At 32.7% G+C, this 14,885-nt stretch overlaps 1 protein-coding gene across 3 annotated transcripts in view; it reads left to right on the top strand.

The window, feature by feature from the left end:
• TBCK (TBC1 domain containing kinase) overlaps window positions 1-14,885 on the top strand; it is a 186,122-nt gene that overhangs the window by 66,582 nt on the left and 104,655 nt on the right. For all 3 annotated transcript variants that reach the window (XM_037154438.2, XM_037154439.2, XM_053657031.1), the window contains exons 15-20: window positions 357-455; window positions 2,093-2,155; window positions 2,671-2,797; window positions 4,393-4,443; window positions 5,235-5,318; window positions 13,738-13,823. In XM_037154438.2, the coding sequence (XP_037010333.2) occupies window positions 357-455; window positions 2,093-2,155; window positions 2,671-2,797; window positions 4,393-4,443; window positions 5,235-5,318; window positions 13,738-13,823 (510 nt within the window). The remainder of the gene's footprint in view (window positions 1-356; window positions 456-2,092; window positions 2,156-2,670; window positions 2,798-4,392; window positions 4,444-5,234; window positions 5,319-13,737; window positions 13,824-14,885) is intronic.

Below are 14,885 nucleotides of genomic sequence, written 5' to 3'. Positions count from 1 at the left end.
CACCAGATCTTTTACAAAGTGATATACATACATTATTTAACTCATATGAGACTGGTCATATTATTCTCCATATGACTCATTGATAATTGTCTCACAGCAACAAGTAGAGTGGAATGATTGCAGACGGTACACTTGAGTTCTCTTTGGTTGTATTATACAAGATTTGTAGAATATAGGGAGCTGTTGCACTGCCAACTTATGTGCATTAATAGCACCAAAGTAGTGACATGAAAGATAGTTAGAAATTTACTGATGATCTCTTTCAATTTTATCATTAGTATATATTTAGGACTTTTAGATGAATATATGCTACTTAGTAATTTGAGACACTTTCATATCTTTTTTTTCATCTCTAGGCTTATCCATATAAAAAAAATCAAATCTGGAAAGAAGCAAGAGTTGACATTCCTCCACTTATGAGAGGTTTAACCTGGGCTGCTCTTCTGGGAGTTGAGGTAAGAAAGAAAAGAGGTCAGAAGTTGATTATAAGAGTGCTAAGAAGAAAGGAAGGAGTAGGAAAGGACTCTCCAAATATATGTTTTTCAAGTTGTTAGAAAGTTACGTAGTAAAATATAAGCATTAAGAATATTTGGCAATTTTAAGTGAAAAGAATGGAGAAAAATACACACTAGCAAAATATAATGGAAGGTTTGTTAGACTTATTGTACTTAATATTGCATTTAATAGAGCTCATAGAAATTATCTTAATTATTAATTTTCAAATTAGATTATCTTATGAATATGTATTCTAGTTATAAGTGTATTATCATGCCTATAAAGTATGTTTATTTAGGGATAGAATTGCCTATTTGTAAGTAGTTCTATCTAAGTTCGGAAAAATCTTCCACTTGAACTATATAAAAAATCATTAACATAATTTAGTGCCTTTTGGCACACCTATCCCACAAGGACCATGCTACCAAGACAAATAGCTACTTTGTCTTATATAATGCCTAATCTGTGGCAATGAGGAAAGAGAGGTGTCACAAAATTATCATGGTGACTTGCAGTACTAACAGAGAACTCTGGTGATGAAAATGGGCCAAATTCTCATCTCTCTTTTTTCCCCCATCAATTTCTTTGTCATCCTGCCTCAGATATTCTTTTACCAATGTCTTATGGATATCCATCATGCATTTCTTTCCTGAATTCCCTCAAAATATTTTTAATTCTTTTCAGCTCCCTTTTAAAATAATTTTATTTATTCCTGATTCCTTTGATGAGATTCTACAAATATCTTTGAGTTTGGGTGGTTGCTTTATAAGAATGCCTATTACTCCATACCACACATTAATAGTTAGAATTGTAGAACCATATAATGCTAAAGTCCAAGGTTACTTCTGAAGTCAGGTTGTGTAAGTCTGTCATTAAATAGACATACCATAGAAGTTGATACAGCAGATGTCATAATTTGAACCCCAAATTATTAGCTCTTTCTATATGATTACAGTAAACCAGAGTAATAAAAATTGTTCCATTATTGGTCCTGTTGAATGTAACTAAGACTTGAAGTGGTTTATTCAGTCATTCCTTCTGTACTGGTATAAAAAGTGTAAATGATCTGTTTAGTCCCTTAATGATTCCATATCTCCATTATATTCCATGCTTCACGTTATTTCAAACTTCTGCTTCCTGGTGCTGAACTACCACTCTTTTAAACAGGTCCCTTTTATTTTTGTTTTCATCACCAACTTTATAGGAAAATTTCTTGTGGGATCACCTCCTGTGCACCCCCCAATTTTTTTAAAAAATGTTTTCATAAAGCTGATTATGTTTGAGGTAGCAGTGAGTGGAGAACAGCAAGGCTGTCCTGTGTTGGGGAGGCCTGGCAGCTTGACTGGCATACTCATCACCTCCATGACTCATCCCATGCGTTTGTCTTTCGGAACATGTTGGCACATTGTCATGGACTTGCGTCACAAATCATCAAAACTGTAGAGAATTTTTCTGAGAGGTATATTTTGGGTTTTAATGTGACTATGTATAATGAGTGGGTTGTCAACGACAGATGCTTATAGGAAGTATATTTACCTAAATTAATAATGTATCAAGGATATGATGAATTATTATTATTCTCTCTTACTTTTTGCAGGGGGCTATTCATGCCAAGTATGATGCAATCGATAAAGACACTCCAATTCCTACAGATAGACAAGTAAGATTTAGATTTTCTTGAACAACCTAATTTTGCCTAATTATAAAATTATAGAGAGGCGGGAGGAGATTTTCTTCCTTTCGTCATGGTCAGCAGCCACCATATTCATCCTCTGTTTAGAGTGAGCCTAACTTTTGTACTCATAACTTAGTGAGTTAAAACTAACTTTAAAAGGAGTTTAGGCCGAGTAATTTTTCTTAATAATTGTACATTGTAATCTGTAGAATTTGCCCTTTATTAGACCATGTTGTAAAGGAAGATTTTTTTGGAAACTCTTCCAAAAGAGTTTCCAAAAACTCTATATGGATACATACCTTTTCAAAAGAAATGGTCGTTTTCCTTAAGTGTACAACCTTTTTCGTTGTTTCCAGAGTATTAATGTAAAATTCAAAAATTTTAAACACCAGCATTTTGTAGATGGTCTGTTCTAAAATTCATAATGCAGTCACTCTTATTTTTTATCTTGGGGTTTATTGGTGATCACAGTTACATCATATTGTTTTGTTATTTTACAGATCGAAGTGGATATTCCTCGTTGTCATCAGTATGATGAACTGTTATCATCACCAGAAGGTCATGCAAAATTTAGGCGTGTATTAAAAGCCTGGGTAGTATCCCATCCTGATCTTGTGTATTGGCAAGGTAACTTTTTTCCAATCATTAAGACTCCTTTTGAAGTATTAGGGGCATGTTGCATGACCAACAATTTTTTAAATTATAACAAAATATCAAGACATCCTCAGCTTTGAGAAAAGTCAATACTAAAGCTATAATCCATTTATTGAAAGGTTTATAAGAACTATTTTTTACAAGTTTGCCTAAATGCTAATAAATATCATTTAAAGCCATGCTGTTTAACAAGACAATTTGCCATCATGGTAATTAGAAAAGTAGAAAGAACATTTTGTAAAGTTATAATCTTGGTGTTTTAGTGCTTCTGAAAATAACAAAATAATTTTATAGCACAAATAATTTGGGTCCAGTTGACATTCTAACCATTTAATGCTTTACAGTTTATGCTTAACTTTTTATTAGGAATTGGAGAATAGGATACCCCTTAAACTCTTTATTTCATTTATTATCTTTTAAAAAATATCTTTATGTTCCATATCCTGATTTTTACTTGTCTCATTAGTTTTGTGGCCATTCACAAATTTACAAATGAGAAACTGATTTCAACCAGTCCTATATTTGAATGTGTTGTAATAAACAATGGGTTTTTGTTTTGTTTTGTTTTGTTTTATAAATTACTTTATGGTTGTTCAATTACAGTTGTCTGTATTTTTGTCCCACCACTTCCCCCCCACCCAGCCAAACCCACCTCCCTCCCTTGCTTTCACCCTCCCCCTTGGTTTTGTCCACATGTCCTTTATAGTAGTTCCTGAAAACCCTTCTCCCCTCTGTTCCCTCCCCACTCCCCTCTGGCTATTGTTAGATTGTTCTTAATTTCAGTGTCTGTGGTTATATTTTGTTTGCTTTTTTCTTTTGTTGATTAGGTTATACTAATAGGTGAGATCATATGGTATTTGTCCCTTACCTCCTTGCTTATTTTGCCTAGCATAATGCTCTCCAGTTCCAGTGTTTTTTTAAATATTGTAATTATCTACTTCTGGCCAAACTTGAAATGAAGCAATTATTTTTCCTAGCTTTGTCCATTTTAGAGGAGTTCTGTGTCTTTGTAACAATTGTAGACAGATTTATATACATTCTCTCAACATGACAACATATGAACAGTATAATTATTTTTTGAACAGCATTATTAATAAAAGGAGTATGTCATATGTTTATATTTCCCTTCACAAGTTTAAAGGATCTTTTTCCACAATACCAAAGAAACACATAGTACAAACACAAACACAAACACAAACACAACGAACCTCCTCTCAGATGAGGAAACACGTCTGGAGACGCTGAGTGATTGCCAAGAACACACAGGGTCAGAAATGGCCTATAGCCCAAGCCTTCTATCATTTTTACATTTTCGTTTAGTATATGTCTCTCTTCAACTCATAATAATATTGATAATAGTAATAGCTGATTCGTATTGCAGACATGCTATGTGCCAGTCACTGTCAATCACTCCCACATTAACCCATGAATAAATATATTTCTGGATGTGCAGTATTTATAGTAATTAGTCTATGCAGAGATAATGCAGAGAACTGATACTATATGGTATATATCTACAATTCTACTTAATTATGTTTATTTGAACTTCTTCAACTCCTGCCCATCAGGTCTTGACTCCCTTTGTGCTCCATTCCTCTATTTAAACTTCAATAATGAAGGTAAGCATATTTATCATCGAAATAATCTTGGTGCATATTATTTTAAAATATTTTGTTCAAACATGAAAGGTTTTCTTTTCCTTTCACAGATAGGAAGGAAATATATTTATACAGATAGTATAAATATCTGTAACGTAATCTGTGTATAATTTTAGAGGATATAAAGAATTTATTATTAGAGAGTTTCAGTTGCAATGAGGTTTAAAAATTGTAATTGGTTTAACAATTGGATTCTATGATATTTCTCATTAGCTGGACTACAAGTTTGCTATTTTTAATGAGGTGCATTCCATTATTACACATATTGCTCCAAGAGGAGTAAGCAGTCTGTGTTTGAAGGAACAATTCGTGAGTGGTGTTCCTAAATCCAAGTTCTGAGGCTTTTTATTTTTTTGCATCAACAAAAAAATAAAAACTTGGTCAAAGTACTTAACAAAAATTAAGAACTTTGAGGTTTTATATAGTTCATTATTAATGTCCATGTTTAGAGATTTTTTTTAAAAGTTTGTATAAGTTCAGATAATAAAAGTTTTTATTATTGTGGGACAAAAATTTCAATAGTAGTTTGAAATGGAAAAGATACTAGATGGTTATGTTTTGTTGGTCAAAATATTTTCTGTTTTAAAGAGCAGAGGGTTGTTTTCTCCCCTTAAATTGGTGTTTTCATCAGTTATTAACATAACTCTTGCTTAATGGTAGATTTAAGGAATGTATGATAAGTGAGTGAATGACCACTGAACATTTACTCTGTTAACTAATTTTTCATATGTCTTTGCTTTATTCTTTGTTAGCCTTGGCATATGCATGTATGTCTGCTTTTATTCCCAAGTACCTGTATAACTTCTTCTTGAAAGACAACTCACATGTAATACAAGGTAATCAAATACCTTTCCTTGTCTTTTTAAGGGAATGTACTTATTTATGTCAAGTAACTGGTAAGCAATTACATTTATGATTTTCAGTTAATAGAATAGGGTGATAATGCTCACTAAAACTAGTGAAGACATCATTAAGTTTAGTCTTTTACTCCAAAGTCCTCAAAGAATTATGGTATTTTTCTAACAACTATTCAATATTTGATCTCAGTTCAGTTCAAATTCAGGCATGTTATGCTAAGAAAATAAAAATCCTGCTCTTTTTCTCTCTCACAATTAAAATTGCCCACAAAAAGTTTCTCTGTGCAACAAGCTTATTATAATTTAGTAAAAAGATGAAACAGTATTTAATTGTCAATAAATAGAATATTAAAAACACTTCTCATTCATTTCATTCCCCATGTTTAAACCTCCAAAATGTGTTCATTTCTATTTTCATAAATGCACATCTTCCTTCAGAGTTTGACATAGCAAAATCATTTGTGAATTCTTTCAGTACTGTGCTAACCACAGTCAGACCTTAATATAATGTTCTGAACTCCTTTTTGGAAGTAGTATAACAACAGCTAATATACAATTTTGAATCAGGCACACTTTGTTTCAATTTAAACTGGGTTACTTACTGTGTAATTTTGGGCAAATAACTTATGTTAGCTAGATATAATTTTCCTCGTATCTAAAATAAAGGTTTTTGTAAAATTTAAACATAAAATATGTCAATGCACATAGAAACATTTGATAAACCAAATGGCTATTATTTTATTACTATTACTATTTTATTGCTACTGTTATTACAATTAATTTACTAATATTATAATGGCATTATACATGGTCCAGCAAAAATAACGCCATTGAGTATGTTTGGTAGGTTTGAAATGAACAACAATAAGAACATTTCACCCAAAATGTCATATGGCGTGCTTGAGTGTGATATTGTTACTTTGCAGTATTACATGCTTATTATTTTGTAATAAAATATTTTTATGTAATAAAAAGGGGGCATTATGTGTGCTGGACCCTGTATACTATGTATTATCTTCTCAATAAGAATCTAATTGCTATGCCCTGGCTGGTGTGGCTCAGTGGATTGAGTGCTGGCCTCTGAACCAGAAGAATCTCAGTGTTTTAAAGGCAGGGAATTTTCTTATGCTTTTGTATTTTTTTTGGAAAAGACTACAGAGTTGTTCTCATATTCTTCCCATTTACCAATTTTATGACACTTTTCAGATAGCACCTTTATTTAGACCTCTTAGTTGTAATATATGTCTTACTAATTCTACTAAATTTTCAACAATTTGAAACTAGTGTTTTTTGAATTTATATTTTTGTCCCTGTAGTTTGGTATATCAATAGGTCACTCAGTTGGAGTATAAGAAGCAGGAAATCTACAGGCTCTGTGCACTTTACTGAACATTCTGAATAAGTGGGACCTCAGTGAGTAATTTTTTACTTAGTTAGAAATGAGTATACAATTAGAGCACCAGAAGTCAATGTAATGAGAAAATAACTAGAAAGGAAGTAGAAATGTAAATTAAAAAGATAAAGAGGCTAAAATTAGGAGGAGGAAAAAATGTGGATAAATGGCTTAACACATAAAAATACTTATTTTCCAGCATCATGTACATTGAATTATAGAAAAACTAATCTAAACTTTAAAAAATTTCGTGTTTGTGTTTATAAGCACACCAAGCATCTTTACAACTCTGAGTTTACAACATAGATAGGTGCTAGAAACTGACATAATGATCCAGTGTCTTTCTGTGAATTTTGAAATGAAATTTTATTGACTTACATTTGTATTTAGAAATGATTTGAAATGGATATGCCTAATACCCTGCATTAATGTGGACCTGTATAAAGTTAGGGTTAATTTAAGAGTGTTTTTTAGAAAACAACAATATTTTACTGTGACTTTTTAGTCAAGGATATGTATTGTTACAGAGAGGAAGTTGTTTTTCTCTTGTAGGTTAATTTAGTAAAGCCATCCAACTTCAAGAGTCATACACTGTTATCTTCTAAGAATTTATGAAGTGATATCCTATAAGAGTATGTCTTGCATTTTGCTAATTGGGATGTGTTCCACACTTAATTATGGTTATTTTATTTTGCTTATCAAAGATGTTTATTATAGAATGGGCGATATACTCTTTAAGATTCCAGTAATTTCTTTCTGAAGAAACTGCAATTAAGGCCCAAGTTCTTATAAGCTTTCCCCAGCCAAGGACTAGACTGGGGACCCCATGGTCAACTGGTAGCACTCGCAAACCTGGCAGCTCTTACTAACTCTCCATACCTCCCTTGTCCCCATACAACCATGAATGAGGAAGCCCCAGGGAGGGCCAGAAACCTGGAGTCCACTGGTCAAAAGAGCGTTCATGGCCTAGCCCAGTTCCTTCCTACCCAAGGTAGCTTAGTTGGTTAAAATTGATCACCAGCAGGTTATAGCATGAAGTCTACCCCTCAGCAACCTGTCTTAACATTCCTCACTTTTATTACATTCCCTACCTCCTGCTCCTGCCATCCGACACTACTCTCAAGGGAATTGTTAGACCCACTATTGTATGATATTAGAGAGTTGGCAATAAATTATTTACACTGATAAAAAGTTAAATGACTGGATTTAACACACCTTGGGTGATACAAGATTTCAGAGGCTAGAAGCAGTGAAAATAATTTGTCAAATACTGACCAAATACATACTGAAAATATTAAAGGTAGAAAATAATCACATTAGTAGTCATGCAATACAAAAGGTGATTCCTTAATCCTCAGTTAAATAAAAGCCAGCCATATAATGCCGTTACTTTTAAAGCTAACATGAACTTGAAACATTAACTGTACTTTCATATCTAAAAACCTGAGAATAATCTTTTTTCCAAATTTGTCAGGTCCCTACTTAAGCATGGTGCCTAGATAGATTTCTGTACTTTAAGAGGGATTATTTGGAGAAGCTTCATAAAGCAGTTAAAACAGAACTTATAAAATGAATTGGCTATAAAATTTGTTAGATGCTGGGTGATCCCTAGATGACCAGCTTTCAGAGGGCCATATTAACTAGCTTATATTACAGTGATTCCTATTTTGGTTTTGTGTAAGTGCCTGTTTTAAAATACAGAAATTATTTACCTCTAAAATAGGTATTATTTTTCCAATAATGGTTTTTCATGTTGATATTGGTGTGAATTATCTATTGATAATGAATTTTCAACATCAAAAAATAGTTTTATACTTTTAACTACAGAACTACTTTAGTATGCTGTTAAAAGGATTATTATTCAAATAAACAAGACAAGATCTTATTTAATTTATGAAAATGTGAGAGAATCCATAATGTACATCAAATGAATTTTGAGAGACTAGTCAGAAAGTTCAAAAAAGTCTCTTTTTAGTTGTATTAATCAACAGAATATCTTTTAAAACATTGAATATTATAATTAAGACATCTCCAAATTATTTCTCTAAGAAGTAATAATTTTGTTATTACATTTATAAATTTGTGTTTAAAATTTCGAATTGATAATTCTGAAACTCTTTAAAGCCACAATAAATGTTCTTTAATATTATGAAAAATTGAGCATGTATATTTTCACAAGAAACAATACATGTGGTGCTTTAAATCATTTATTTGGTGTTAATACTGACTCTATGTTATAAAGAAAAAACACATAGTTTCAATTAATTTAGTCTTTCAGTTAAATAATTGCTCTGCACTGACTCTGTGCCAGACACTGCTTAAGGAATTAAGGCTCTTAAGGTAAATGACATACATTCCTTTTCCAAGGAATTTTATAGCCCAATATGGGAAGTAAATGTGAACATTACTAATTGTGAGTCAATGAGGTAAGTATACATATTGCTGTATTAGAACTGAGGAAGGAGAGAGGGAGGTTACTTGGGTTTATTTTTACTTTTCGGGTGGTAAAGGGAAGAAATGGCATGTCTGGAAAGGTTTTATAAGAGAGGATACTTATTAGTGAATTTGAAATTTGAAAAGGAATGTGGTGAAAAGGGACAAAGGCATTCTTTAAGACAGAGAACAAAGAAGAGTATTGCAGTAAAACCGTGAAAATGAGTTGATAAAACATCCAGTCATCACATCTGGTGCATGCCGTTGGAAGAGAGGGATGGAGAGCTAAAGAAAGAGCTGAAACAGCATACTGATTATTAGTTACTAAAGTTTGTAGAAGGACAGTAGTTTATTTTTCTTCAAAATGTTTATTTTAGGCTTACATTTAGGAATATTCAGCTCTCATCTCATTGATTTACTTTTTTGTCCTTCCATTTTGTTTTATGGTCTTTTAAAGTTTAAACTTCAAAGTATCATCGATTTTGTTTGAGATAAGTATCACATGCATCCTTTTAACCCCACAAGTTTTGGAAAACTTGTATGCCATATGAAACTGATCAATAGCTGATTTAGAAGTGAATATTTATTTAATCATTTTTATTACAGAAATCAGAAGTTTCTATATTTGAGAGAAACTTTAATTTTTTAAGTTGTTTATATAATAGAGGATTTACATATTCAGACTCTAAAATGCTTTGCCTCTTTGATGAGAGAAAAATGATTTGTTTAGTCAAGATATCCTGTTTGGTTTTTTGTTGTTGTTTGTTTGTTTGTTTGACTATGGTGCTATTTACTGGTTACCTGAGGGCATTTTTAAGATAATAAATTTTGTTACTACTGGCCTAAATTAATATTCATCATTTTTAGAACTATCAAGTTTTCCCCTGTGATGTTGCTATTGAGTTGATAAAGAAGGAACACACAGGAATTTGAAACACTAATGTGCTGTTTAACAACTCAGGGTTTTAGCTTCTATAATATCTAAGATTGCTAAAATTATTCTAAGATTCAGAATATTAGATTCAGTTGGATTTAAATGATGGAGGGATTTGAAAGGGATATTGTACATTTTCAAAGATATTGGAAAATAGGCTTATAACTTTCAGGACAGAGATACTTTATACTATTTGGAGAAAGAAAAGGCAGCTTTAGGCAAGTAAAGAGGCAGCCATGTAGCTATTAAGAATGAGAACATATCCTTTATGGAAAACCCAGCTATACTTTAACATGACTTTGCACTTAAGAAAGAAGCAACCCATAAAACTGACCTACAAACTTTTACACTGTTCTTTGAAGCCATTCCATTGTATTTTTTTCACCAAAACAATCATTGGAATTTTGGCACAACATTAAACATATTCTTGTACTATTTATAAAATCAAGGCATATTCACATTGGGACCATTGTAAGATGTGGTTTTTATAAGTTAGAAAAGGAAAGATGGAAGGAGATAACATAAATCTGGGAAAGAGAATTGGGTGAAAATATCCCCAGTTTTTTGTTTGCCTGCTTATCTTTCTAAATCCTTTGAGGGCAAGGTCAGTGTCTTCCCTGTTGTGAAATTCCATTTAATGTTGTGACAGCTACAGCTAGGATGACTATAAAGCTAAATTGTGATATTTTTGAGAGTTAGAAGGGGCAGTAAGTATACTAAACACTGAATCTAGAGGTGGCAATTAAGACTCTCCCAGGTAAACTAGGATGTGCAGTTACACTACATGGACATCCAATAAGTCTTTGAAGGAGAGGGAGGAGGGAAGATAGACATCAAAGTCTAAAGTCCAGTTGTCAAATGTGAACATAAGACTTCTTTCTTATCACACAACCACAAAAAGAGGGGGAAATCATGCAAATTTACTGAAAAGGTTATGTATTTGGAAAAGCAGTACATTATATATTTCCAGTTTAATTCCTGCCTTTGTCATGAATGATTTAATGATAGGATATTGGGGATACTGGGCAATAATGGGGAATACACTGAGTATACAGCCTTGTGATTTGCAAGAACATCTTGCATCATGTGCCTATCTTATCCCCCCTTTAAGACATTTTTCTGAATATAACAAGCTGTACTATAAATGATTCTAAGTGTATCCTGAGCAACCAGAATTGATGACTTATATTTATATACAACTTATGTTTATATATATATTAAAAATACAAGATATATAATTACATATAATAAATGTATACGTGTATATTTGTATATATTATATATAACACAATTGTTATAACACATATATAAATTAGCCATTGAAGTTTGGCAAAACACAAGGAAAATGTTTTCATGATAAATTAGGTTTCTTCATTAGATCCTTAATTAGCCATGGAATGGCTAGTGGAATGGCCATTTATATGGAACTGTAAACAACCACATAGTAATTAGTTTTATTAGGCTCATGTAAGAATGATATTTAGTAAACAAGAACAATTGTGGAAAATTGCGTAAGCCATGTTCTTCTGTTTAAAATCAAGCATGTTTTTTAAAAAATTAATAACTATATGGTTTTATCAGTATGCAGTTAAATTCTTATGATTGCTGATATTGCATACCTCTGGCTCTGGGTAAATTAGGACTATATATATACCATCACTAATTGGAAGGAGAAAAATACCTAAAAAAAGTTAAACCTCAAAGTTTCTTGGGATCTTGGGATCTATCCTAGTCTTTAGTCTGTAACTCTTGAACCTGATATAATTGTACCTTTTTTGTTGTTGTTCTTAGAGGAAAAGATGAGACAATGTACAGATAGAATTTTGTTGCAGTAGAATAAACATCAAATCACAAAAAAGTATTGATCAAAAGTATTAACCCCTTTTTAATTTAGTAATCATGAGTAAAATATCACATTAGGTGTGAAGTTTAGCTTTTTGTGTTTTTAAAATTGATTTTAGAGATGGGGGAGAGAAAGAGAGAGAGAGAAACACTGAATTCCCATTCCACTTATTTACATATTCATTGGTTGTTTCTCGTATTTGTGTCCTCCCTGGAGGTCAAACCCACAACCTTGGCATAGCAGGACGACACTCTAACCAACTGAGTACCCAGCAGGGCCAGCTGTGGCACTGAATGCAGCACTTCCTCATCTTTTCTTTTCTTGGCTTTGATGCTTCTCTTTGTATAATATATGACATTGCTTATAGATAAATAATTATAAAATAATTGTGGCCATCAGAAGCAAAGTTTTAATTGCAGAAAATAAGGGAAGGCTACTCGTACCAACGGATCATCAAAAAACTTATTACCATTTCTTGAAACATTAAAAATAACTTTAAAAGCAAAAAGAAAAGTAGACATTGTATTTGGAGGTTATTTTTAGCAAATAATTGTCTTGAAAATAGATTGCTAACTTTTTTGAAGGAAGGAGTGGAGGTATTAATCAAGGGGGACTTTCATTAGGTTACTGTTACTTCAATCTCAATAAGAGACCTTTCCGAAATGTTTTAATATTTTTAATATGTAAAAAAATTTGGTTACTTGCCCTTGAACGGATTGTTACAAATATATCATTTAGATTAGTACACAGTGAGTAAATTGATAATAATAGTAAATTGCTAGAAAAATGGAAAAATTTTAGAAAATATTCCTCATATTCCAACTGAACCCTATGAATTGGTAGGATTAGAATCATCATTTTAATTATCTACCAAATTCCTATTTTCTGATTAACATGATGTTAATCCTTATATCTAAATGTACCAAATTCAGAGTTTCTGATGGTAATAAATTAGAACAAAAACAAAGGCCTATGTCTGTATATACAAACAAATTTGATGCTTAAGGACTCTATTTGTGACTGCTTATAAAAGTGTTCCTTATTTATCTGTTACCTCTTATATTTTCTGAACACAAAATACATATGATTTAATATTAACAAAGAAAATTGCCCTGGCTGGTGTAAGTCAGTGGATTGAGTGCTGGCCTGCGAACCACAGGGTTGCTGGTTCAATTCTCAGTCAGGGGACATGCCTGGGTTGCGGGCCAGGTCCCCGGTAGAGGGCGCTCGAGAGGCAACCACATATTGCTGTTTCTCCTCCTCTCTTTCTCCTTCACTTCTCCTCTCTCTAAAAATACATAAATAAAATTTTTTAAAATTTTCTTTGTAGAAAATAGGAAACATTATTCATTATATGTATAATTTGTAATTAAAGAAATGAACTGGTAGCTCTGAATGTAGAAAAAAGTTGTATCAGAGTTTGTTGGTATATTTATTTGGTAATTAGCAGTAAGTGACTGACTAAAGTGATAACAAAACAGAATATATCTATTAAAGCATATTTTCTTCATGAAGAAATTAATTTTTTTAAAGATTTTGTTCATTTACCTTTAGAGGGGAAGGGAAGGAGAGAGGGAGAGAAATATCAATGTATGGAACTGGCCTGCAACCCAGGCATGTGCCCTGACTGAGAATCGAATCGCAATCCCTTGGTTCGCAGGCCTGTGCTCAATCCACTGAGCTACACCAGCCAGGGCTGAAGAAATGTAAATAAAGCTAATTTATATGAGTTTAGTGTACTTACTTGACGTACTGTGTGACAATGACAGTTGTTTTACTTTTATTGTCGTTTCAGAGTACTTGACTGTGTTCTCCCAGATGATTGCATTCCATGATCCAGAGCTGAGCAATCATCTCAATGAGATTGGATTTATTCCAGATGTAAGTACCTGGCACATTAATTAACATGAGGTAAAAAAATAAAGCAGAAATTAACAGCACAAAAAAGTGTTGTTTTAAAGTTTTTATTGTCATAAAGTTTGCATCTGAACAAGTTCCTGCTATTAATTATATTATTCTATTATAAAGTCTGTGTGGTTACCTTTCATATTCTTCCTTCAGGTAAAGGGAATATACCTAATTTTTTTAAACATATTTAATTCTTTCAAATTGTTTTGAAAAACACATTAGTGTTAGTGTTATGTTAAAATGTGCTATTAATTGTTTTCACTTGGGTTTTATGGTACTTGGGCATATTGTTATAGAAGTAAGAAATTTGATCTTAGTGAATTCTTAAGTAGCCTCAGTGTTTTCCTTGGTGTGTTACCTTGCGAGCTTTGCCAGATTTTGGCGTACTTCACTAGCTTCTCAGTACTCCCTATTCAGCTAAAAGTCAGAGTTGACTTATAATGGGGGGGCCTAGCCTATCACTCATCTGCAGTATGTGACATGGGGTCAAGCCAGTCTTAAGAGAAAGTTAGAATATAGTATTTTAGGGTTTTCTGTTGTTCAAGTACAGTTGTTTCCATTTTCCCCACACCACTCTCTCCTGCCCCACACACCTCCATCTCCCACCCTCAATCCTGCCCTCCTTTGGCTTTGCCCAGGGGTCCTTTATACATGTTTCTTGATGACCCTTCCGCTTCATTCCCCTGTTTTCCCCTCCCCCCTCTTCTCTAGTTACTGTCAGTTTGTTCTTAATTTCAATGTCTCTGGCTATATTTTGCTTGCTTACTTGTTTTGTTGATTAGGTTCCATTTATAGGTGAGATCATGTGGTGTTTGTCTTCACTGCCTGGCTCATTTCACTTAGCATAATGCTCTCTAGTTCCATCTATGCTGTCTCAAAGGGTAGGAACTTCTTTCTTTCTGCTGTATAGTATTCCATTGTGTAATTGTACTACAGTTTTTTGATCCACTCACTTACTGATGAGCCCTTAGGCTGTTTCCAGCACTCAGCTATTGTAAATTGTGCTGCTGTGAACATTGAGGTGTGTAGGTTCTT

This window comes from Artibeus jamaicensis, unplaced genomic scaffold (genome assembly GCF_021234435.1).
Source record: "Artibeus jamaicensis isolate MK-2021 breed Jamaican fruit bat unplaced genomic scaffold, CSHL_Jam_final scaffold_3222, whole genome shotgun sequence".
In the NCBI taxonomy this organism is placed as follows: domain Eukaryota; kingdom Metazoa; phylum Chordata; class Mammalia; order Chiroptera; family Phyllostomidae; genus Artibeus; species Artibeus jamaicensis.
This window is presented reverse-complemented; position numbering and strand designations above follow the sequence as displayed.